Source organism: Electrona antarctica, assembly GCF_951216825.1.
Source record: "Electrona antarctica genome assembly, chromosome: 12".
In the NCBI taxonomy this organism is placed as follows: Eukaryota; Metazoa; Chordata; class Actinopteri; order Myctophiformes; family Myctophidae; genus Electrona; species Electrona antarctica.
Window position 1 is genome coordinate 28,342,765 of NC_136793.1, and position 27,860 is coordinate 28,370,624.

Sequence of the window (27,860 nt, forward strand, 5' to 3'; positions counted from 1 at the left end):
CATCATGCAAAACGCAGACTTTGCAGAATATAATGCTGTTTAGGATGCAGTGGTTCCCTAAAGTCTTCATGTCAAGGACAGCCAAATTAATCATGCATTTGGCCACAGACACTAATCTAAAGATTTGTAGTGTTAAAATCTTTCCAAAATGTATTTAATTTTTAATTATGCGCTTGTAGATCAGCTATTTTCAAATAGCCAGTGTAGTATGGTGGTTGTAGACGGTTTAACTAAAACTGGGGACCACACTTTGGAAACCCCGCTGGCATACCTAATCAAACATACCGTACCAGTTGTTTGCTTTAGTCTTTTTTGGCATCTCCAACATAGGCTATGCTAAATCATTCCCAAACAAATCTGACTTTGAATTTACAAACGCAGGGATTATTCAAGATTAGAGAAATTCTACAAGGGAAATGTTTTGGATTAGGAATAGCCTAGGGTACTTGGAGTTTAAGACATTTTTTCCATGTCTACCAATTACTGCATTACATACTCACTGTATAAAGTCCAAAATCACACACTTTGTTATAAAACTACAATGTTTAAAAGTGCAAAAAAAAATGTATAGTTTGGGTATGATAGGTCAGGTGTGGAGGAAATGGCATATTGGTTTAAAAGAATTGTCTTGTAAATAAATGGGCAACAACGCTGGTTAAAAAGTAACACTACAGTTTTTATTGGTAAAACAGCATATTTAGAAAGCACAGCTTTTCTAGGAATCAAGAGACTTTAGATCCATTTAAAGCATACTACACTTACAGAAAGCCACCATACTGTTGTACACACCACATCCCAAACCTCTGGAGAATCACACTGTTACTATTTTAGAGTTTAAACAAGTTACATTTTATGCAAGCATAAATGCACCCAAATTTAAATAAGGTGTCGCTCATATTCCTATTAATTAAATGCAAGAGCTACTGTATAACAAACTCTAAAAGTACAGTGATACCCCAATCGGCCTACACAATTTTTCCTGCTCTGTTCACAGCCTAGGTAATATTGCACAACGATTTAACACACACCTGCAGAGCCAAACCTTTTGCTGACATGCTATAGACTTTAAAGTGCTAGCTTGAAATTAGATTGGGAGCAAGTCTGCATATTTGGTTTTAAACAGCATTACTGATGCACTCTTTTCCTAGTCAGTCATGTTGCTAAGATTACAAGTCTTTTAATTAACTTCTATATCTACAGTAGTTGTAATGTTGTTGTGATCCCCTGTGAAAAATTAGAGCAGAAAAACTAAATCTACAAAAACACAAAGACATTCAGTTTGTTCTGTAAATTACAAGAATACATTCTGTGATGAAAAGAAAGCCCTGAACCTGCCATTTTGTAACTGCATGGACTTAGGTGTTGAAGAAACAGTCATTTTAAAAACACGTAGCGGTTCAGGCCTGTAACTTAGGAGTTAAAGTTAGCAGTTCAAACTGAATAATACGGCAACACAAATAAGTAGTATGTAAAAGATTCACATACAAACATATATATAAAAGACTGTAAATAAGTTCTTAAGTAAAATATTAAATAATGTAATTTATAATATTTTTCACCCAACAAGCAAAAGAAGCTTAGGTGAAAATTGATATTAAAATATTAAAATGAGGAAAAGAGATGTTACTGCCATTTGAAAATGCCCTTGAAGACGACAAACAGGGACACATCTACTTGCTACAATAAACTTTCACCAATAGTGACACATTTGTCAAACTTACTTTAAGCATTGAGGGTTAACAAACTACACAACAAATACAAATACGAACAGAATAGTATGAACAATTTGCAGCTGTATACCGATGGCAGTTTAATGTTTAATTTCACTCCAAATAATAATCTAGATCAAAATATGAACATGAAGTTGAAAATCAGATGTTTAAATTTAGCGTATTATCAAACATGAGAAAAGGACACTAACAAAAGCTGCAAAAACCAAACTAACCTCATTTCTGAGAGGAAAGGTATAGTAGTTAAGGTTTTCCAGGTCTGAGAGGTAGGTAGCATTTGGCCAAACTGCGGCCAGAAACCTGAGAAAACACACACACCAATTACCCTAAACCTCCCGGAATAAAAACAACAATGTACTGGAGGAACCACAGAGTAGAATTACAGCAAAATTAAACGTTGTTGTGCGACCGCGTGATGTGATGAAAATAATGGAAGTATTTTTCAGCAAATGATGCGGCCATACGACAATGTATAAATTTGTCTTCAGGGTTGATCCTCCATGTGTAATCTAAATTAATAAACGAGACTGACGAGCCTGAATGAGGGAGTGAACAGGAACTGCCTCCGATGACCAAAAGGGATCGTGATAAAATCTAAAAAGGCTGACATGAGTCAATGAAAACAATGCCATGTGCCAAACATGCTGCAGTAAAACTACCTCAAGCCAGGTTTCCAATGCAACGCATCTCTTAAAATCAGAATAGCTCCCATAGGATAGGGTACTCCACAATACCCAGTACCAACAATCAGGCACACATGCAGACCTAACAGACATTCAGAAGAGTTACAGTTTATCTTGTCTGCTACGTTAGATTGAAATGTCTGAGTGGATTTAACCAAAGCCAATCAAGCCCTTACATAATGTCCATCTCTGATGGCCAAACCCACCACTGGACCTCATGTTAGATCTGCTAGTCAAAGAGATCCCAATGTTATGTCAATCTGCAATGCAAGCAACAATATCTTGAACTGTGATTTGTATGATAGCACTTGCATTGTAAGAACATGATCACCCACAACAGTTTTTCTAGGTCCATGACTTGCTAGCAAACAAAATTGTGCTGCTTAAGCCAACTAAATCAGACACGATTATTGTACCTGAATCACAGCATTGACAGCTAGTGTCTAAGAAAACATCTGTAGACACAATGCCGATATTGAATACAGGTAAACTATTCTTGCATTTTGCAACATTCAATGCTGTGGACCAGGTGCCTTTAGAACTGGGTAAATATTCCATGACACGTTTAGTGACAGTCAAAGCATGTTTTGTGTAAGTGTGTGATTGTTACAGTGAGAGATCAATGTGATTATTATGTTTACAAAATTCAACTAGAGTAACATGTGCAAGTGTTCTTTTTGTGTGCAAAAATAGCTAAATAAACATTTTGTTAAAGGTGTGCCATTATAAAACCAAACCAAACCAAAATGGAATAATGTAAACTAAAATTGTGAGATATCAGTATAGGCCTACAGTAAAATCCCAAACGTGTACATATTTTTGGTGATAATCCTATGCTATTATACATGTGTATAGACACACCACATGTGCTTGCTAGAGCTAGCTAACTAAGTGACTAACTTTCCAAACAAAACAAAAAAAGGCACCAAGGTGCTAGCTTTAATGCAGCTCTCCGGGTCAAACTAAGATTACAACTGGACCTGTGCTGCTACAGTACATAGAGACAAATAGTTAGGCTACTTCCGAAATGACAATAGAAACAACCATGGTGGTGAATATCAGTCAAAACGATGTGAATTCCAATTATACACAAACGTGATGAATATCAACCTAAATAAAATGTGAACCTGAATTATTTAAAATGATACAGAATAAACCTGGCAAAAGAACATTTAACAGTGAACTAGAAGGCATTTCAAGAATAAAAAATTAAGATTGACTTTAGTTGACAGCAGACTAGCTTTGCAGCCAACAAACCGTCGACCATTGCTGTACGTCTTGTCGATTAGAACCTGGTCGAGTACAGTATGCTTTAGATACAGAGACTTTGGTATTTAGAGAAGTTCAATCTTATCTACACCGATTGTCTTTGTATCTGGGATCAGATCCCAAATCTAACATTTAGTGACAGTCTTGCCATGTGCAGATTATACATTATGCACACACAAGCAGGCTCATACTAGACCAGACTCTTGGAGAAAACCACCATTTATAGATCTACTATAGATCTTAAGAAGCAACCTTTGATCTTTAGACCCATCTCTTGGATCATACCCTGTTACCCTCTCAGAGAAACCCCATCTCTCATTTAGTACAAGACACTCACAAGAGTAGTCGTAGATTATAGCTCATTATTTCACATCCAGGATAAACCCAGACACAAGGGGTCCCTGACACATTGATTATTCCCATCCCAATATATCTGCCTAGAAAGTCAGTCTTTTGGTGGTGATGAAATCTTCCAGTTGGATTTTGCCACCACCCATGAGGCCAAAGGCAGGATACATGATTCCAGAGCAATCCACCTGCCTCTCGTAAAGGCACCTCATGGTGTCTGCGTCGAAGAAATAAACCCGGCCCGCGTCGTAATCCAGACACACACCGATGCGCTGTGGCATGGGTAGCACGCGGCTGCCAGGGTCACTGGAAGAGGCAGTTGCCGTGGAAACGGAGGATGAGGAAGAAGCCTTTGGAATGAAGATTTTTCCCATGCCAACTGTGAGAAGGGTGAAGGGCTGGGACACCTCATAGCACGTGTCCTCACTGCCACTGTCATGGCCACTGTCGTGATCATAACTGGAGATGGAAGAGAAACCAAGGCGTGTGACAGGTAATCAGGAACAGGGAATTGGTCTTTAATTACTTTAACATTAAACGAAAGCTCTAAATTCAGAATGCATTATAATGAATAATACCCAATTATGTCCATGGTCACAATCGACCAGTACTGATACTGCAATACCAGTGCTCAACAGTAGGGGTTGCCATACAACTATACTTTAACTGTGATGCTCAGTGCACATTTAGATTTCATAAAACATTTGTAATCATTTGCAATCATTCTCTCCAAATTATAGCACTCCTCCTACACACTTGCACACCTTTGCAATATGGATGTATTTAGGATTGAGATATTCATGTAACTTGTTAAGTTTGGTAGTATGCGTTTTTGTCTTACTCCTTCCTTGCGTGACTTAATTTGAGGAATAATTGCAAATGGCAATTTAGCTGTCACTTTGAGACTGAAATAATTCCCCAGTGTCTCCTGTGTAGGTAGATTAACACAAAGCGTTTGCCAATCAGTGTCAGATAATGAACTTCCTTAGAAATGCTGAATATGGTAGCTTCAAAGTATTTTCTGAATGTTGCACAGCATTTGGAAGTCTGTCACCTGCCATGATTTACATTGCATGATTGCAATAGAATAGAATTATTTTTGCACAAATGCAATCCTTCACATGAGCTGATCCAGTGAGAAAGGCAGGCATTGTAAATGACTAAGCCGTTTACAAGTTAATACTGGTTCTCTTACATCACAGGATTAGGCATGATTCAATAACATGCAGTGAGACAGAGTGCATATGCATATGTTTACGTGTGCATGTGTGGTGTACTGTGTGTTATAGTCAGGGGCCCATGTAGTATTTTAGTAATTAAAATGGGGTATTTAAAATGTAATTACCCGGTTCAATTAAGGTCAAGTAAGCAGCACCGGTGTTTACATTGACAGTAGCATTATCTGCATTGACATCATAGACTTCAACTTACCGAGGACTGCTCGTATCTCTGGGATTGTGGAACCATTCAATCAGTTTGGAGTCCGACACCACACCGACTTTGGCCAGGTAGGACCGAGGGTCCACACTGAAGGCCCAGAAGTGCCTGCAAAACAGAGGTTGTGCATGTTTCACTTTTAATATTATGGCACAATGCACAAATAAAGATGAATAAACCAGCATTTCCTGATTTGGAGGCCTATATAATAATCTAAAAAGTAAGCTACAAATAGCTCAGACAAGAGCACTCTGGCTGCATGTGGAGGCAAGTGTTTCAGATAAAACAGCCTTATCTGAGACAGCTTATTAAATCAGACTAATTGATTTAGTCGATTAGAAAATCTATTAGAACTTTTGAGAATTTGTTGAATATAAGTTTTTAATTTAAATTGCTTCTCAATTATGAGTTAGCCTAAATGAGAAAGATTACGCCAGTTGTTGGTTCGAAATAAATATAAATTATTATTATATTTACTGTGAATTGCCCAGCCCTACTAAGTGGAACTTCCACCTACTGTCGTTCAAAGGCTTACCTGCCCTGAGAGATGCCCGTGTCCCCGATGATGTAGTCCAAGCAGATGTAGCTACCAGTCTGCACTCGCTCTGCAGCCAGGAGGAAGGCCATGCTTGCCACGCCCTCCACACTGTCACGCCGCTTACTCAGTAGCAGACGCTCCGTACAGAAACCACATTTGTCGTTGAAGAGGAAATTAAAGGCTACAAGTCAGAAAGAATGAGAACAGAGCAATTGGTAAAACAGATTTGACAAGCGTAAGAGCAAAACATGACAGGCAAGACATAACGTAAATATAGGGAATTACATGCTGCCGACACAAGAGGGTGCTATACCACAGCTGTTCAAACAGCTAAATCAAAGAGCAATTTGTAATCTAGCAGTATGTAGAACAGCCCCCTCTGATACAGAGCAACCCTTATTTCTCACGCGAAATCTGGTCATTATAGGCCTCATCAGTCTATGATTAAATGAACAACTCTATAAATAGTTAATGGGCCAAAGGCCATCATTAGCATAATATAGGCTACATAAAGTCTGACATAATTATGCCTGTTCACTCAACCATCTCATGCAGCCGACATTGGGGAAGCCCATTTCATTAGCATGTGTCCAGGGGAATTCTCATAACAACTAGGGCATGATTAAAACATACACAACAGACAGTACTACTCAAGCTATATAATATCGCTGTAGAGCAGAGATGTTAAATCTCCATATTTCATCTTGGTGGGTATTCTTTCACATTAATGCCCCATTTTTACTTCTTAAAAGTGTTGTACTAAAGTATTCGATCTACAAGCTCCCTACGTGTCGCAGAGTGACGTGTTATGAGCTTGTAGATCTGCATATATATATATATATATATATATATATATATATATATATATATATATATATAGTTTTTTTTGTTTTGTTTTTTTAATCAATTTTCACCCATAATGCCCAAAAAACGGGACACCAGGTTAAAGTGATTAGGTCTGTCTGAGGGTTTTATAAATATTTTATTTAACCAGTGAAAAGTATTCACAAGAGCTTGTAACTAAATAATAAATACATTTCCTGAAAAGCACTGGTTTTGGGCATACAAGGTTTTTACCCGATAACAATATCTAGGTAACAAAAATGATAATTGAATGTGTCGTTATACTGGTGCCGTGAGGTTTGTTTGAATAAGATAGATCTTTCTTTCAGATTGTATTTAATACAAAATGTCAATGATTATTAACAGTCCTTGACTGCAGCGAATTCTAATAAGCTTGTAGATTGTATATTATCTCTATTTTTGTGCGACACTGCTCTACACCAAACTGGTTTAGTGGATTAAAACGTTGACATTTCTAAAGAAATGAAAACAAATTATAAAACGTGTGCTTCTTGATTATTCGATCATTAATCAAAAAAGTAATAGAATAATTGCAAACAATAGACATGTCGGGTGCTTTCAAGAGTTGGCTCCATGTATCCTATGAACCAATTTATTTCATCAGCTAAAATTCATTATTTTTGCATTACACTGCTGTGCGGCCAATACAATTAAATAAGTGTTTATAACTTCTTCAGATTTGTTGATATAATAAGTAAGTAAGTGTGTGTGTGTGTGTGTGTGTGTGTGTGGTGTGTGTGCACGAGCGTGACTGCGCGTGTCGCGTCCCTCCTGCTGTGTGTGTTGTTGTCCTTTGTCCTGGCCCAAAATTCCAACTCATTACTGACACACAGTGAATCCATCCGTTCCCTCTTACACGAACCAGAGAACACAGGAATGTGAAACTCCAAACATAACACTAACAACCAGTCTTGCTCAGAGCATCCATGATAGTAGTACAGCCCAACAGATCAGAGGGAGGCATGTCATGTCACCAAATGTCAAAATGCTATGGTATGGATAACCATAACTGCAAAGTTTCTTAAATGGCCCTGGTCTAGAAGTTGAAATGCAATGGCTTAGACTCCACATATTGAATAGGAGTAAAATAAAGAGGATGGCCTAGCAGGCAATACATGAGATGGAATGAATGAAATGCCACTTCGACACACACACACACACACACACACACACACACACACACACACACACACACACACACACACACACACACACACACACACACACACACACACACACACACACACACACACACACACACACACACACACACACACACACACACACACACACACACACACACACACACACACACACACACACACACACACACACACACACACACACACACACACACACACACACACACACACACACACACACACACACACACACACACACACACACACACACACACACACACACACACACACACACACACACACACACACACACACACACACACACACACACACACACACACACACACACACACACACACACACACACACACACACACACACACACACACACACACACACACACACACACACACACACACACACACACACACACACACACCCCCACACACACACACACACACACCCCCACACACACACACACACACACCCACCCCCCCCCCCCCCCCCCCCCTCCTCTTACTGGGGGGAGAACAAGATTTAAACTGAAGCTCAACAGATGGTTGGTGAACATGATGGATATTTTAGAGGAGCTTTGAATGAAATCCACCAATTGTTTTTCTGGCAATTCAACAGCAGATGCAGAATAAACTCCACAACTCCAGGGTTCCTCTCAAAGCTGTCACAATAGACAAATAAATCCCTAAAATGCATTCAATAGTATGGCGGTTTCAACTGCCTGAAATACAAAAAGGAGTTGCCATGGTGATGAAGTGGGGAAAAAGAAAGCCTGGAGGTTGCGCTTCACCAACCATTCTACGACAGTTCAAATGTCCACCAGTATAGCATCTGTCTCACTTGATAATCTTCCTCAAATCTGGCACGGTTCTAAATACCGTTAAGCCGCAGCCTTGACAAAATGAGGCCCGATAAGGGACTAGTTCAATAATACCCAGCAGCCCAATGCTCAAAATAACAACACTTTATCTGTGCCAATAAATGCAATTAGCATAAAGAAAATACCTCCGAAATTATTTCAGCTTGAGGAGTAATGAGGCATGACAACACACACAATCTCACTAACTTGCCATTAGTGTGTGTGCTTGTGCATTCTAATAACATCTCCCGTCACCCACCCGGTACATCAATGTTCACATGCAGTACATGCTACCACGTCCACCACTAAAACCTCTTTGACTCCCACTACAGTCTTCACTTCACTATTGTGCAGCCATTCCCTTAGAGCAGTGGTTTTCAAACCTTTTTACACCCAAAGAAAGGCTTTGCGAACTTGCCGATCACAGGCTGGGAAATTTGGAAACAACTTTATTATAATATATGTATTTATTTGAATCACCTATATAAATATATAATAATAACTACATGCCAAAAATAAGGAAGCGTATAATTTGGTTGTGTATTCGGAAATATACTGAAGTACTGAAAATATTTTAAAAATAACATCACTTAGATAGATAGAGTATTGTGACAGTCATGTCAGGCATGCCTTAAAATCACTCACTCAGGAATCAGGATAGACTTGTCCCACGACATGTGCTCATGTCACGTGGAACATGTGCAGAGGCCAGACCATCTAGTCCTTTCGGAAATTTGTTTTGTGCACAGCAGTCATCAGGATGTTAGAGTGCACTCTGTATAGATTGCAATAATAATAATAATAGGTGTGCCTTGGGACTTTGTAACATCCACACAACTTGTCTGAGAGCACACCGTTTGGGATCCACAGCCTTGGAGTTCTCATGCTTACCAGTTGCAGGTGGTGTGTGGAAGGTGACCTCGGGGCTGTAAGGACTGTACAAGGAGTTACGACAGCTTCGGACCCTGAAGGCATACAGGCTGTTGGCCTCCAGATCACTGACTACAGTGCTTGTACCGTAAACCCTCTCCAAGGCCCTCCAGATCCCACTGTCCTCACCATCTTCCTGGGATGGGGACTGGTTAGGGCTCCCAAGTCTGCGCATAGAGAAAAGGAGGAAACAACATAAATTGGTTCATTCGGATACCTCACATCACATATGGCTGACCACCAGCAAGTGGAATGGTCCTCTCATTTGCATACTGTATGTGCACATTCCTAAATTAAGTCAAAGATGTCAAATACACAGCAAAATCTTAGTGTAAACAATGAATTCAATACAGCAACATCCACTGTCCAGAATCCTGATGAATGCAAATGTCCAAGGTATGGTTAGCCTCACGGACCCAGACGTTTTGTTTAAAAAATGACCCATATTTTGTATACAGTACAGTTTTGATATACAGTAATCCATTTCTGTGTACACCTCGTCCACGCCTAATCCAGAGCACAGTGCGCTTCTGTGATGGTTGGCACACAGCTGCAGATGTGGTCTTTTCTCAACTTTTTACTGGTTCCACCATGGTGAGTGAAGCGGCAGTCGCTACTCGCTCCTATCCATAGATAATGAATTGAACCTCACTGCTTTCTCAGAATGTGGAAGGGAAATGCTGCTGCTGTGAATTCAGTGCAACAGTACATCATGAACCCACCGGCGAAATTCTAAGACATGATGATCTGTAGGTATGTGGTCTTCAGACAGCCTCCAGCAGATGGTACCTTCATTGTAAACTCTGCTACGGGACAGGTCAATCAGAGGTGGGTCTGGGACTGGAGGAGGGAGCAGATAGAAAACAGAGGAAATAATTATTACATGCAGAGATCATATCAGTTCGATCTGAATTAACTGTCCATTTATTTCAGTGTCAGATCTATGGATTCAAGAAAAAAAACAATACAGTCCCAATCTGTGATTTGTGAAACACTAGTACTCCTTTTCCTAAACAATTAGGTTTAGATTGCAAAACCTTCTTGCTGTTCTATAGGGGCCCGAAGGAGGCCACTCGGAGGCTCCACCAGTGACAGTTTTTGTAACCCGTTTATTTTTATTTTTATGACCCTTATGGTGTCTAGTTACGATTTCTTCTCGTTGCCCGGGTCCCATGTAAACAAAGTGACAGAGAGACGTGGGGCAAAGCCAGGAGATAATTTCTAACCTATACACAACCTATATAGATATTTTAGCGTGATGATTTAAAATGAGTAGGACAATGAAGCATAGGAATCAAACTGGTGAGCTTCATTTTTATTGGCTTTTATTGATGTGGGCCTCGACACGTCATCACACAGCAAGTAATTAAAAAAATATTTTTATTGACTCTTGATATAAAAATACAAAAATGAGAATTTGCCCATTTTTTTGGCATCCATTGTTAGGTATGCCCATATGATGACCACGGATATGGTCTAAAAGTGTGAAAAAGTGAAAAAAGTTTTTCATTTCACTACACCTTTAAATGTAGATTGATTATGCCTAGCCCAAAAAGTCATGTCTCATTTTAACACCTTCGGGTTATGTAAGAATCTCCGAGTGGACCATCCACTTAGGACAATGGACAAGATGGTCTTGCATAAATGGATCCTGCGAACTGTGCTAAGAGGTTCCCATACTGATCTGCCAGGAAATGCACTTTGCAAATCCCTTCCATTACTTCTCCCCCGCCTTAGTTTGCACCCTTTCACCCCCTCTTGCTTTATCCTACCCTTCTCTTTCACTGTCCTGACTCATCCTCCATTGTATCATTCCATTCGCCTTCATCTCCATTCTGTCCTCATTCTTTTGACAAACTCCCAGGCTCCAGTTTGGTTTTTGATCAAGGAAATACTGCCACCTATCCTCTGTTCTCTTTCTGTTCCATCTCCGCCACAATACTCCATCTTCCCTAATAATCTGTTATTCTCTCGTCCCTCCTTGCCCATTTTCTTTCCCTATCAACATTCCCAATTATTGTCTAAATCCTAGCCATACTGACAAGCGACAGAAGGGGGTGTTATTAGCCTACTAAGTATATAAGAGATGAGCAGAAATATATGACAAGAGGCCGAAGTTGAAAATGAGGGGATCTCCCTCCTTCCACCCAACTCTTTTCTCTCCCTGTAGCCAGATTTGTGGAAACATGCTAGCACAGCTAGAATTGCCGAGTGTGGGCACAATCAGGGATTATTTCTTTCATACAAGGCACAATTCTCAGAGAATACACTGGTGCACTGAATAAAAGCCACCCATGATAATAAAAAGTGGTGTCAAGTGGTGACAATTGAAACATGTCATACAACACCTTTTCACATATGCACAGTTTTCAGATGTTACAGTTGGATTACAGAGTGCACTGGAGTTGTGGTACCCCTGGATGGTGCAATAAACGTGGAAGAGAGCAGCAGTCATCACAGATGTCAGCCATCCCAGGAGCTCAGCTATTCTGAGGAAAATAGCTCTATTGATTACATACTGCCAGGCATAAAGAGGCATGGATAAGTTACACTACAGGGAGCGGCTTTCTTTCTCGCATCATTATTCATTTCACAAGGCCTTTTAGCCCATATCATTTCTCTCCATGTTCTCACTTTGTTCTCACTCGACTATGAAGGAAAGTTTCTAAGAACATGAGTGCGCTGAAGGGGGGGTAAATGTTGAGATGGTTCAAAGTTGACTTTCCATGGAAACAGAAGAGACTCAAGAGAGAGAAGTACTGTTGTCAAGCAGACTTTGTCAAAGTGCCCCTTGTTCAAAGTCTCTAACACATGAGAATTGCGGTTCGAAATGGAACACTTTGGCAGTTAAATGAAACACATGCTACTGCAGCCTCTTCAGCAGCAAAGCATGGGGTGAAACCCCACGGCAGGGCTAAGCCAGGGTTTGCAGGGCAGAGCACAAACGCACCCTTATGTTTGAGAGAGGAAAAGATGCCTCCAAAACATGGCCTAGGCCCGGTGGGAACAAATCCAACACACACAGCATTATGTAGTGGTGAGGCTGTGTGATCTCATAGGGCAGCGGACAATGGAAAATGACTGATCTAAATGGTGTTTGTCAGTGACACTTGAGCATGGTTCAAGACATGCTCTTCTGGGATAAATGACAGAAATGCCTTCATTATTCACTTCAGACACAGATTAGAATCTAGAGGAACGGTCTAACCGAAAATAGCAGATCTGCAAAGTGAACTTGTAGATTGCCTATTTTCAGTGCGCAACACCTGCACGCAACCAAGTATAGTTCAGGCTTTACAGTCTGTTTGAGTTGCCTTTGAGTTGCACAAACACATATGCCTAAAGGCAAATTATCCTTAAATCCATTCTAGTGCAAGGACACACAGCTGCATCATCTGCCAAAGAATTGATTAAATTACTGCAGTGTGTAGATGTCCCTACAGTTTCCCCCAGTTGAGAGCAATCGTTACCTTAAAGTAACCAGAGGCATCAATTGCTTATAGTGCTTTCCAGAAAAGGACACCCAGTTTAGAGCACATCGCACAGTTTCTAAGATGTATTTTGCAATATATAAAGAATATTGATTAGTAGGGGATGGGGTCTTAAAATTCAATCACGACTGACATAACCGTTTCAGGTTCAGAATAATGCCATCCAAATAGGTCTGTCTGTTAATACTGGGTTGGCATACCCCCAATGTGGCCATCTTAATCTCCATGTAGTCTAAACATAGGCAACTGTAACCTCACTAGCTAAATGTTATTAACTCTAAAAGCCTCTAATAGGACGGCTCTCTCTGCTAGAACTAAACCTGCCTAACAGCAATAGATGGCTAGGTTTTTCAAGATTGGATGTTGCCAACATTCTGATCCAGATCAGACAATGATTTTAAACATTGTCAAATCAAAGGTTTGGAAAAAAGAAAGAAAAAAGTTTCTGTGTTTGTTTTCATCATAAAAATGAATATCATCAACATTATTTTATGGCTGTTATGGTTTGCGTTTTATCTTGGTGACCTTGATTGACCTATACTTTTGTATATTTGAATTTAATCATATTTTAGAGCCTAGAGGAGTCTTTCCTCCAGATAATGTATAGCTCTATGCGGCAAAACCCAGAGATGCTGACTGATTCAAACCCCATGTGGCTGGCATTAATAAAACAGTGAGTCTGACCATGTATGACTAGTGTCAAAGCACGCTCTACCTGAGCAGAGGCATACAGAATGGGCCTACACAGTATACAAAGCACTGAACCAGGGGATACTGTAGCTGCACAACACAAGTCCTCTGCGAGTAGATCATAGGCTGTAATCTGTAATCCAATTTAGCTGCGGATGAACTGTACACGCAGCACAGCACAGTTCACAGGCCAGTGAAAGTAATGGGCACTACTAGGTAATGAATATTGGGTGAGAATCAAGATTAAGCGATCCCAACACCCAGCTCTATAAAACTGAATGTGATGTCAGGGAGAGAATTTAATTATCCACATTGAAACAAATTGCATATTTTAATTAACCACATTCATTTAAGATTAGCATTTTTCATAGGTTTTTTTTAATCCCCCAAAACAGCAGATCTACAGAACAGGATTCAAGTGGTTAATGTGGTCTTCCTACCTCCACCAAAGCACATCTCCTTAAGCAGGTTCTCTTCTTTGGATGTGTCCAGCACAAACTCATCAAAGCAGGGGTCGGCTGAAGGGTGGAAAGTCCTCAGTGATTCTGTGGCCTTCTGGATTCTGTACAAAGTAAAAGTTGGTCATTTTCACAAAATAAACTGAGATTTTCAAAAAACTAAGACATTTGTCATACAAAACAAACAAATACAAATGTGTACAGATGTATACACAGGTCATCTTCTGAATGTCCATGTTCATATCCATAAAAATGACAATTCTAGTGTTTACATAATTCTAGATTATAGTTTCTTAAAATGGGTTTCAAACACTTCGTCAGATGACGATGATTAAATATTGGTGAATAATGGGCTTAAAACTGTGTGGGGAAAACTGTAGAAACAATACATTGAAAGAAAAAAAACTGAATGTCCAAAGCTGCTAAAGGAGATCAATTAGCAGGCTTGGAGCAAGGGCCACATAACTTAGTGGATACCATCAAATCTGGCCTCACCTGTCCTCAAGACTTTCCTTAACTACCAAGCACATGGCCCTGCACACTCCAGTCATCCAAACACATAATCAGATTGACGACTTTAGCACTAAAATAACAGACCAAATCCCCATTATATACACTGAGCCAGGGAACACAAGGAAATGTATTGTATGTGGACAATACACCATTTATCATAGTGAGATCGCTGAATTTAGTCAATTCTCTCCCCAACTCGTCATATTTTGTGCTCGGTTAGGTGCCTTTGGTGCCCGATGCAGACGCTGTGTTTTTCAATGTCGAGTATAGATGCCTACATGGTCGTCATTATGCTTCAGGTATTCCCTTTTCACCCCAACTAGTCAAATTGCTTGTGTGGTTGAAGGCCTTAAGATGTTTACACCTACTTGAGCCTTAAGATGATTGCACCTACTTTGACCCTGGGAGATGGAGTGATGTGAATATTTAGATGTAATCAAACTAACTTGGCAGTGGTAATGAATTTGCATTATACCACAGTCCAACTGGTTTCACATTCCATCAGAGACTTTAGTCAGTTTAGTCAAGGTGATGATACTCATATAGCTGAGGGAGTTGCGCCATCGAGGGGTCAGAAAACAGCGCTCGAGCGCTGTTCATGCAGCCCGGAGTGTGACAAGCTGGAGTTTGAATACATTGTTTTCAACGAGGGCGGAGCAAATAGGCATTTTAGGCATGTGTGCAACAACATGACAACTGTTTTAAAGTATTGCACAGTGACAAGTCAACTAAAGTCTCTGTAATGTTTATGTTACTAAAAAACAATCTAAAATAAAGGAATTTAAGATTAAAGCTGGGCTGTTGCCCGAGTCCAGTGCATTCTGCCAACTTCCGGTCCAGGACTTGTCACTCTTTGCCTAACACTTCGCCAATAGAAGTCCATGTAGAAGAGCCGCCATTGGACTGGCCCCATGAAGTGAACGGAGTAACTCCGTCGTGTTTCAATGGCTCTGATGATACTCTGCCATATGCACATACAGTACACTACAAAAACATATCCGTCAGGCTGTGTAAACGGTATCACCTTGTGTCAGCTAATATTAGCCATCTGTCAATATTAGCTCTTCCAGCCGTCCTCAGTAATGCCACTCTTCCTTTCATTTAGGCTTCCGTTGTGCTGGATATCATACTTCAGGACATATGAACCCTTCTTCTAACACATACTGTAGCACAGGCGAATACCAACAGTTTGTATTCTTGAACAAGAAATCTTCCACGTCTGAAATTATTGGTTCTGTCTGAATGAAGCCCCCAGCCCAGCTCTCTGTTGCGAGTCACGTGGAGTTAATAGGGCAGAAAGAAGAATGCATAAAACTCCCTTTATGTTTTCTGTTTAGGGTAGAACATAAATTCTACCTGATGTGCAACTGCTTTGCAGTCTGTACAAAGCATGACTGGTCTGTCTCTTTCAGAACCTCCTGAGCGTAGCCCACCAGACCACTGTTCTCTAGCATGCCCTGGTACTCGTCCACCTGAGAAAGAAAATAATATTGATATAATTTATATAATTGATATCAAATGCAGAGTACAGTAAATATTTTTTAGAAAACCATTAATGCTTGATTAAATAGTGTTTTATAGTATTATATTTACAGTGTAAGCATGGCACCTTTACGTGCCAATGGACATCTGTGGGGTTGTCCATATTTATACAGGATGTCACTGTATTAATTTAAGCTCGACTCGATAACCATTGGGAACAATTCCAGTTGGGAACGCAAGCCCCTCCAGGTAATGTAGTAGCCATTGTCAGTGTACCCATTCTTTTTGCAGTAATCTGAAGGGATCTCCATAATTATACTTGGAGCAGTTTATGATGTCATATTGTTCCATGTGAGTTTTTGGTTTACAGATACTTTGAGATCCGCTAACCAGAACGACTTCGCCAATACCCTCAACAACACATGAGAGTTTGAAGCCGATCAGTCGGTTCTCGAGATATGTGGGGGGCACACGGACACACGTGCATACAGAAAGATTCAGTACATTTATAGTAAGATTACATTAAACATGCAGTCCAGTCCAATTAATTCACCGCTATACAGTACCTGTCCCTTGAGTTGATCCAGGCGTCGGTTGCGAGACTGCTCGATGGATCTCAACATATCCGTCTTCCTCTCCTGCAGGGTCTCGAACAGACGCTCAAAATGCTCATTGGCTTGACGTTCTGCTAGCTGACCATTCTCCTGTAAAATTACATTGAGCCACATGATAATCTTTTTCAAGTGCTGTTGCTATGCAAATCTGTCAATAAAGGCTAGGCTATTGTAATAAAGATGTTGGCACTAAAAAGCCAACATTGAAAAGCAGTTTCATTTCTCCCTCACTGAGCAGGTCATGTGCTGCATGTTAATATAAACTAGAGCGGTTGCCCATGGGGCCTCTACAGCGGTGCCTTTAGGGCACTGGCCTATTCGGAACGATGCAAGTTCGAAATGCATTCCCCACCCAGATATTATGGGTTGGAGCCTCTACAGCGGTGCCCGTTGGGCACTGTCCTACTTGGAACAATGCAAATTGGAAATGCATGCCCCACCCAGTTATTATGTCTGTGTCCCTTTTATGGTCATATATAGAGTTCTTTGTCAGGCATGCCCAAATATGGAGTCTATGCGGATGTCAGAATGATGTCTGAACAGGCCAGCTCTATATATGGGCCCTGGGCAGGGGCCCTGTCCAGAGCATGGGCAGAGGCCTTTTTGGGGGCGGCTCTGGACCTCCGTTGGTCCGACCGACACGACACCGACCACTGCACCCCCTGCGGTGGGGCGAACGGTTCTCGAGTTACGTGGATTACACACAGACAGACAGACGTACAGAGACCTTGTGCATTTATAGATAGAAGAACCCTTTAGGCACAACACAACAAGCAAGTAATCAGAACAGGGCCAGAGACTTGACACATAGCTCCATGAGGGGGATGCAAAACTGTATATTTCCATGTTTGTGTGCTTTGCATGGTGTTGGTTTAAATGATCTTCCCTATAGCAACAGAGAAAAGGACCTACGGGTTGAGCGCAGTAGACCACAGTATAGAAAACACTGGTGCATGTGGAAGAAAAGACTCATTTAACAAACAAATGTAGTACATGTTCCTCTTGTGGTGGAGGGATACTTCCTTTAAAAATAGATGACTGAAATATCCAGAATTAGAACAAAGCAGGACGCTAGAATCCGCTTCACACATTTATAGAAACCAGTTTGATATCTCAAATGTTACCCATGTAGGGCAGGGGTAAGTGGAAAGGGACAACATAGATGGTAGGTGGCTGACCTAGTCAGTCTTAGCTGGTTAACTAAAGGAATAAGGGGACACTGTATGGAGTATACTGTAAAAGGTTTCAACTGGGTATAGGGATTTGCGTTTTCTTTTTATATACAAATCAGTTGCCACCGATGGAAGAGATGGCCCAGAAGATAGGGTAAAAGAACATTTCTATATATAGTGAGATTTTGGAGAACAGCGCAATAAAATTGTGGCAGTGTAGAGGTAGCACAAAAATGTCATTGTTCAAGAGAAAGAATAGAATCGACATTAGGTAAGGAAATTAAAAACCTTAAGTGTTGATTTAAATGGATACCAAATGGACCAACCAATAACTCCCCCCCCCCCCCCACCCCCCACCCCCCCCCCCCCGCTCAAAATGGTCCCGTATGCAAGGGTCCATTTGGTTGAGGTGTGAACATATTTTTAGGGGGTTTGCAGGCAGCAGCAGTGTGCGAACCACCGATTTATTACCTCAGTCTGATGGATGAGCGCCTCCAGATCAGTAATCTGAGTCCTGACCTGGTCCTCTTTGCTGATGAGGAAATGGATACTCTTGGCCAGCTTCTCCTGGAGACGAAAATAATAATATATCAGATGGTTAAGAATGTGCGTTTCATTAGGTCTAACAAAACTTCAGCACATATAGACACACGTGAGACTGTTAACAAATATGACAGGCCGGGGACAGTCTAGTCTAATAATGCACATGCTGGCAACTGCTGCTGAAAGAGCAAACAACTATATTATATCAGTGATGAAAAGTTATGATTGTGCAGTACAATTAATGAGACAGATGAAAGATGTCAGGCTTGTATGGGCATCCAATATGGCCTCAAGCAGTCTGAGAAGACAGATAATATAGTACAAATGATCACATTAAATATTGATAAGACCAGTGCCTGTGTTGACAAGGACTAGCTTATCAGATTTCACAGAGGGAACAATCAGTCCATGCACCCTATTCTGATTGGATGAGTGACCCCCGTCACTAGATCATCATATCATGTTCATGAACACCAGATACGATTATTTGACTCGTTTTGCTCAAACACCTAATTAGCCAAAGGAAGTGGAGAGTTGGACTTGGTTTTCTGTCATTGATTGATCATGCCTAGCACAATTGAACCACCTGTCCATGACATTGTACAACTCATGTTTAAGTCCTTCAATTGATATATTAGGATATATTGAATATCCTTACAAATGCCAAGTCTGATGAATAGCTGTTCAAGCTACAACTGATTATTGTAGCTTGGGGTCACCTCTTAAGAATTCAAGAGGGTGCCCAGTGATATCCCTTGAGCATTTTTGGTTATTAACCCCTTAACCCTCTTATTGCCCCCGACGGTATTGACGTAGTGAATTAATTAATCCCCCACTACCATTGACGTTATTGAATGACATGAGTCTACTTTTAAGCAGCTTTGTGGCAAAATATAAATGGGCATCTTCCACCAGCATGGTAGTTTGGATGGAAAAAGACAGGTCTATCAGGTCACTGAGAGCTACCAATCCACATAAAGATTACAGACCTGCCACAGATTACATTTGTGCAATAATAAAGTGTGGAAGTCAATGCAAACTTGTATGGTTTGCACATAATGTTCTGTTGATGTTTTGGTGTGCTGAAAGTGTTAATTCATAGGAAAGGAGATGTGGTGGACATGACCACTTCCAAATAAGAATTTATTTTACAATGCAAATTTGTTGCATTTGCATTGATTATTGTATTTTATGCCTATTCTGAAGTCAAATATAGTACATATCCACATTCATGCATAAACACTCTAGAAAGCAAATGTTATGCATTTAGATCTCAAAAGATATATTTTATGGGATTTGGGGGTTTTCGGGCATGAAGGGGTTATATGCATTAATTAATACTGCATTAACCATGAATCAAGTACATTGTGTATATCCACATTCATGGATGAACACTGTAGAAAGCAAATTTGATGCATTTAGACCAAGTACTTTGCATTAAATACCATAAAGCTTTATTTTCTGGGATGTGTTGGTGTTCCGAGCATTAAGGGGTTAATAACAAAAAATGCTCAAGGGATATCACTGGGCACACTCTTGAATTCTGACGAAACCACATTCTCCTCCACGGCTCCCGGACTAGAACACACATGCAGGACAGGTAGTTGACAATAAGTACCACAGACGAATAACAGTCTAAGTCCACACTATTGATCCATAATATATAAATGATACATAAGGGTTCAGGACAACGAGGCCTTTTCGTGGAGGGGGTCAGTCTGAAATTTGGACTTAGACTGTTTTTCGTCTGTGGTACTGTTTACTAGACTGGTTTCCGATGTCCAAACAAAGGGAATCTGATACATTTGGATTGGCCAGTCATGAATATTACAACAGGAGATGAGCGAATGAAGCAGAGGTCAGTAAAAATAAATACAATTTACAGTGGCTCTGTGACAGCCATTTTTGTTTGAACATAACATGATCAATTACATTTCACAAATGATTTTCTTAGAGAATGAATGGCTTGAATCACTGAGAAAGTCTCTCCTCATTATCAGATGTACAGCACATTTCACCCCAAGGTTAGTTAGTTAGTAGTGTTTCAGAAGAGTCAAGTGCAAATATCTTATACTTTCATATGATCAAATATCTGTGTGTCTCCATACAAACTTTACCAAGATAAATTGTGAATGGCAGTTATGACCCCACTAGTCCCCACCCCCCCCCCACCCAACCCAGGGTTAGTGACACAGTACCTTGAGGATCTTGTAGGCACTGCTCATGGAGGTGACTTTGTGGTTGGCGTGGGATCCTCCCAGCTTGCAGAGATGACAAACCGGGCGCCTGCACACCTCACAGTACATGTTGACCTTTTCCATTTCATGCTCTGGACACATGAGCACCTGAACATCACACACAAATATAAGTGGGGTATTACAGTAAGTTGCAGTGTGACAGACCACTGTGATATTATTATTCCCAAAATGTCTCAAATTCCAAACTTATCCAAAATCACCCCATGATTTAAAAAATAAAATGGATATTGTGATAATGTAATAAATAAAACAATTAACACAAATCTGCACTGATATCAACTAGGTCAGATTGGCTAATTTATTTGTAACTGCTAAATCATAAAAAACAAAGTTACCATTTATTGATCATGTGGTTTGGAGAAAGTAAAGCTTTGTTCTTAGTTGCACGCCAGTGCAAAAATATAAGCTCACAAAGTGAAGCAACTCATAGATTTTAGCATTTTTCCTGTGACAATGCCACACAACTAAATCTAAAATTGTCTTAAGGATTCATAAAGTTCTTAACATTTTAGTCAACGAGAATAATCAGTCCCTAAAGCCATAACGTTGCTTACTTTGGGCCTGAAGTTGGTGGTCGGGCCAACATACTCGTGCTGAGCTTTGGGTGTTCCCCAGGGGTGATGCAGTTTGAAACACTCATTGCAGTAGCTAGCCTTGCAATCCATGCAGCTCTTGGTAGCTTCTTGCAACTGGGGAGGCTTGCAGATGTTACACATGATGGCGACGGCAGCACGTGCCGCCTGGCGGTAGCGCTCCACAATGCTCTCCAAAGTAACGTTCCGGAACAGCATGCTGATGCCTCGCTCGCCGAGGTCAATGTCATGCTGGCACCCAGGGCACGGGATGGCGGTGATGCGTGGCGTCACAGAACCCCGTCGCCAACCTGGCGACGAGATGGAGCCTGGTGGAGAGGCATAGATAAAGGAAATAAGTTATTCTGTCCGATCTGTTTCAGATCTCAACTTGGGTATCATTTTCACAGGTATGACGTGGCCACTTTTGCACTGTGCTCAACAGCTCCTGGGATAGATTTCCCAAATGTGTTGGGATCTAAAATGTAAAACCAGGACCATCTCAGTCTCATTGACTTGACATTTAACTAGGATCTCTGTGCCAAGAGCATTTACGGAATCAGGATGATCACTGGCAATGACGGCTGCAGTTGAGCAAAGTGTGGACACGGCGTACTCTCAGCCAAGAGGATGAAAATGCACCCATTTTGTTTCCTTCCTTTCTTTCCTTAATGACCATTTATGTAAAACCATATGGCTATTTTTACTACAGCAAACTACTGTCTAAAGATTTGGTCCATTGTCATTCAGGAAAGAGACAAGGAAAGGAAAACCATCCAAGAGTATCAGGGAAAGATCTGGGAATGGGGAAGACATACAAAAAGGAGACACTATTCTCTAAAGAAAATATTTCTTTCCAGGAAGACATTTTAAATTTACCAGTTTAAATAGGGTTACATTATGTTAGTGTTACACAATGATCTGGACATTGATACAAATTCAACTGATGGCTGATCAAAAAGAAAATAAAGTGTGGCGAACTGTAATATGGCTAATGCAACACAGGTGATGTAACTCAGATTAGAATTTGAGAAAGAACTAACGAATTTCCATTAAAAACATTGTTTTATTATTATTAATTGTCCAGGTCAACGCATCAACACAAAGCAAGGAGCCTCTTAAAAGCAACTCTGCTTTAAGAGTCTCAGAGTAATTCTGTCCTTGTTACTAATGCAGCTGCATAGTAACAAGACATGGAAACTTATACATCACCACATGACAGATACAAACCACTACAATCACAAATACTTAAAAAAAAAAAAAAAAAAGATGGAAAGCAACAGCAACTTTCTAAAAGGCAAAAAAGATATTATGCAAGCCAGACTTTCACACAAAAAAAAGAATTGCGGGTAAACAGTGAGTAGTGCTGGATTTATTTAACCACTTAATGACAGTGTGACCGTGTAGATCTCCCACATTCAAAACATCTTGTAACATTATTTGAAGGATTTTGGAGAAATATGGATGCCGGTGTAAATGTGGTTAGATTGATTTCAAGAGCCCACACCAAAAATGTTTTAAATCAAGCACTTCTCAGGCACATCAAGTATTTGAAAAGAAAATTCAAAGGTTTTATTCTAAGTAAGTACTAGCTGAGGGGAAAAGCAGTGGCAGCAAAGCAAGCATGTGGAAACTTACTAACATGCTGTGAACATGTGGAATGTCTAGTGCTGGAAGGCGTTTTAACCATTCATTCATTGTAATTTTCAGATTTAAGGCTACACCATTGAATAACTGAATCATGTCCCCTTGTATTGCCAAAACTCTATGGCAGTATTGTGGCGAGGATCAGACGGTGATGAATATGAAGTAACCTAGTGAACACGCTTGATGTCACCAGATGAAAGGAGAGATCAAACACTGAAACCTATTGAAGATTCAGGAGGACAAAAATGGACGGACCTGAAGGGCTGGGAAACTGTGTGTGCGCGCAAGTGCACGTCTGTAATGACGGTACACTGACTGCCCATAGGCTTTTTTTTCTTGTTTGGACAGGTCAGTGCAGAGAAGGTGGAAGCTCAACAGAGGCAGCAAACTAGCCGTTTGTTTGTGTGTGTGTGTGTGTGTGTGTGTGTGTGTGTGTGTGTGTGTGTGTGTGTGTGTGTGTGTGTGTGTGTGTGTGTGTGTGTGTGTGTCTGCGTTAGGGAGACAGGTTTTCTGCCGCAGTGTGTGTGGTGATCTGTAGACCTGCAGAGGTCGGGCGTGCCGGGGACAGAAACTGACGAGTCATTGCAGAGCACCTTCTGGCCAGGCTACAGTCAGTCAGAATGTCTGAATCATCAAAACGCAAAAGGCCATTCAGCCAACCCTAAGACCGCAGGATATAAACGAGTCTACCAAATAGACTGATCCAACAGAATGAAGATTCTTCAGACATAACATTCTGAGCAAGTGAAAAAGTAACACCACCAATTTAGAATATTCCTCTCTCAGTCATGAAAGGAAGAATATAGTACAACAGTGAAGTGCATTTTGTGAGGATAATATGATTTCAACATAATGTCTAAAGAATCATAAAACTGAACTCAAATATTTTTTGTAACTAGTGTAAGGTTGTTCTTTTTGAGTGGTGCAACCACTCCCTTACGGAGCCATGTGTGTGGGTGGCTGGGTGGGTGGCTGGGTGCGTCTGAGCACGAAAACAGCATGGTTGTTTTTCACCACCTGTGCGCAACCTAACACACACACACACACACACACACACACATATGAACTGTATGATGATTTACAGTACAGTAGAGGGAGCCCCACACAGTATGTCATTTCTCACCCGTTTCTTTGACAGATATTTGTAAAATATATTACAAACTGGTTCAATAAGGCCAAATTAATGAATACACTTGTTTTGGCCTAGCTGCACTCCAAGGAAAGCAAAACTTTATTTCAGATTCCCATTTTTATAGATACGGCAGACAAACATAGCAGCCCGATACAGCAAATAATAAAATGTGAATCCGAGCTATTTCCATCTAGTGAATAAATATTTGTATTTTCGACTTGCAGGACTTTCTTTAAGACCTGAAGAGATCATTAGAGAATTTCTTCTTAAAATATCAATAGAGTGCTTTTAAAAAAGAAAAAAAAGAGAAGAGAAAGGGCCCCTACCCCTTAATCTGGCAAACAAAAGCAGTATTTATTCTTTTGTTGTGTTTGGCCAGAATTCCGTTAGGGTTCCTACTTCAACTAGCACAAAATGTCTCATTTGTCAGAACAAGATCTGCCTTCCATTTGGCATGAGCCACGTCTTAAAACTTTTGCAGTTTCAATTACAGATGAAGCATAAACAAACTAGGCTAATATCTCTGCCTAAAGGCACAGACAAACGGATTTAAAAGTTTAAACAAGTCCAAACATATTGTAGGTATTCCCTGTGTAGTTGGCGTGTGTGTGTGTGTGTGTTTTACATAAGAATTAGCTCCTACACTTCCTCCCCTCTGAAGAAAGCTTAGTTGCCTGCATAGACTTCTAAATGAAAGCAAGGAACAAACAAATTCCATTTCTCTTCTAACGCCTAGGCAACATCGTTACCCCTTCCCTTCCTTGCAAATTCTTGGCTCAGCTCTTTTCAATTCCTCTTTTGCACTTGCTCCCAAGGCACCTCTCCCGCATCTATACTACATCTCTCTCTTTTTCAAATATTCTCCATTTCTATCACTGATGTCTCCCTCAACTAAGATTTTCTCCATGTTCTTTCTACATTGCTCCTCGGTTGATCCAATCTCACCCTCTCCTTTGCTGACTCACCACTCGTTCAAAGCTGTGACTGTTCTTCTTTCCTTCACTTTTATGCTGTACTCTTCTAAAGCCAACAGGAAGTGGATACATAATGCCACTTTCTGGAAGAAAAACATTATATCCACTGTATGTATATGTATGTATGTATACACACTGTATGTATATGTATTACACAGACGTATGTAGTTGGAAAAGGCAATGACCATTCTGCCTCCAGAAAGCTGCATTTTAGAATATTTTAACCGTTCCTGATCATTGGACATTTGGAAATGCGCAAAAAAGCCATACGTCATTCTGTCTCTGACACGACCAACAACGTTCCAGATCCAGACATGCAGCAATAGGGAAGTCAGTTGTATGAATTCACTTGGTGTAAAAATGTACCAAATTGTCAGTACATTTCAGCAACTTTCTTTAGACAAATCAATTTTGGAGTAAGGCAGGACTGCAAAGGAAAAGCACTTGCAGGTTATTTTATGTATGTTGTGCGTGTTGTTAAAAGTGTAAATACAGTAACCTTCCCAATAACCTTTTAAATTATACCCTGTCATTGGTGTGCGTTTGAAATGGTAGCCTTGCTACAACTAAAAGAAGAGTCTCAGTAGAGTAGGAGCAGAATCCAACTAGGGATCATAGGGGTTTCTAATAACACCGTACTCACTACTAGCTCTACTCAATACATGGACCCCACGTCTACCTCGACTTCCAAATGACCTTCGTACTGAGGCTGCAAGCAATGGACAGAGAAATGAGGTGAGCAACGATAGAAAATCAAAAACAAATATGCATGTCATCATGATGAAAATGGAATAGGAGAGAAACCCGTATGACAGTTTAATCATGACAGTTGGAAGAAAAAGAAAACAGTTAAAAACAATTGATGAAAAGTTCATTGTGCTTAAAAGAAAATATGATTATGTAATGTTTTGCAAAATGAAGTTACTATACGTTAAGTATGCATACTGAATGAAATGATAAATTAAATTACAGCTGATGCTTGTTTTGTACATTGCTTAAGTCTTGTGGCACAATGTGTAAACCATTAAAAAACTAAGTTAAAGACAGCCATTTGATCAGCAATAGAGCAGTCCCGCCCCCTCGAGAGACCCGGAAAAGAAATCCCTGTTCATTTTCCTCAGACTTTTCAGAAAGTATTTATTTAAAGACGTTTACGCCGCGGACAAAGCCAACTCTTGTCGTGACAAATCATGACAATAAACACAATGTTTTGGGCAAAACAAAGAATTAGAAAGTAGAAAAAAACGGCAGGTTACAACACTTTGTTGTTTTTCTTCTTTGTAATTATTTGTTTGGTCCAAAATATTGTGTTTGTTGTCATGATTTGTCACGACTCGAGTTGGCTTCGTACGACACTTAAAAAGGTCTTTAAATAAATACTTTTTGAAATGTCTATGGGAAAAATGCATTGGGATTAATTTCCTGGGCCTGGCGTCGTCATGAAAGGGGGCGGGACTGCGACGCTCTATAGACAATCATTTCAGTAAACAGCAAATGTGCAGTAGGGATTCAAATTGTCAACAATACAAAATACACAGGGATTTAGTGAACTAACAACTACCATCCTGTGTTTTTTATGATTAGAACAGTGCACTTGTCAAGAGTCAGCTGTGAACACAAAAAAATGCAATAGTGCTGGGATTGAGTGCAACATAAAACAGTTGTGTGCTTGCTTGGTTTAAAGCCCAGGCAGCAACATAATGTGCAGAGAAAAGAAAACATTGATGAAGTTATGTTCTTTACTGGTCTGAATGATAAATATAGCCTTGAGTCTATCCTCACTCTCTCTCTCTCTCTCTCTCTCTCTGTTCACCTAGGCCTAATCCCTCATGATTCATTACCCACAGGCAGGTTACGTCACCATAGCTGCCAATGATCTGATCAGCCGGGGTTTATCCTTTTGGTGCTTAATGCAAACAGTAGGAATTAGTGATTCTGTTGAAAGCTAATATGATCATAATGTACCTCAAGATTTCCTGAATATACTTACAGAAAAGATCTACTTACAGTGCAGATAAACATGTTTGTTAATCTGCTGATGTAATGCAATTACACAGAAACTACTGAATAATCCCAAACGGAATTCCAGTTGTACATGACCCTTGAATTTTCATATGTGAATGAACTTGCATTCATTACGGATGCTACAGTATTGGTCCATGAGCTACTGTGCAATTATGTGAAAAAAGCTTTAACATCTATGAATTCACCTTCTGTCAAACAATATAATTAATTCTTCCTACACTCTAGAATGATACTTTTGCTCAACTGGTTTCTGAAGTCCCAATATAGGCCATGAATGGTTTTCTTTTTTAAAAGTAGCATTTTAAATTTCCTCTGTCAACAGATGTATTCCGGCCATAAAGAATGAACTCATTCAGGCTGAAGTGAGCCTGAACAGGGTGCTGTGTTCTGGAGTCCAAGTCCAGTGGTTTTGGACCACAGGTTGAATACTGTTCCGAAGAATCTGCTCATTTCCATATGTTTGAGAAGTTATCA

General features: G+C 40.3%; 1 protein-coding gene across 2 annotated transcripts in view; it reads right to left on the reverse strand.

Moving 5' to 3' along the window:
• Positions 1-655: 655 nt before the first annotated feature.
• Positions 656-27,860, reverse strand: part of trim36 (tripartite motif containing 36) — a 30,379-nt gene continuing 3,174 nt past the window's right edge. For both annotated transcript variants that reach the window (XM_079517316.1, XM_079517315.1), the window contains exons 3-13: positions 21,591-21,937; positions 20,977-21,123; positions 18,707-18,802; positions 17,016-17,153; positions 16,324-16,439; positions 14,437-14,558; positions 10,538-10,655; positions 9,777-9,982; positions 6,003-6,186; positions 5,462-5,575; positions 656-4,489 (exon numbers count right to left, since the gene is read on the reverse strand). In XM_079517316.1, the coding sequence (XP_079373442.1) occupies positions 4,120-4,489; positions 5,462-5,575; positions 6,003-6,186; positions 9,777-9,982; positions 10,538-10,655; positions 14,437-14,558; positions 16,324-16,439; positions 17,016-17,153; positions 18,707-18,802; positions 20,977-21,123; positions 21,591-21,937 (1,958 nt within the window). In that variant the 3' untranslated portion in view covers positions 656-4,119. The remainder of the gene's footprint in view (positions 4,490-5,461; positions 5,576-6,002; positions 6,187-9,776; positions 9,983-10,537; positions 10,656-14,436; positions 14,559-16,323; positions 16,440-17,015; positions 17,154-18,706; positions 18,803-20,976; positions 21,124-21,590; positions 21,938-27,860) is intronic.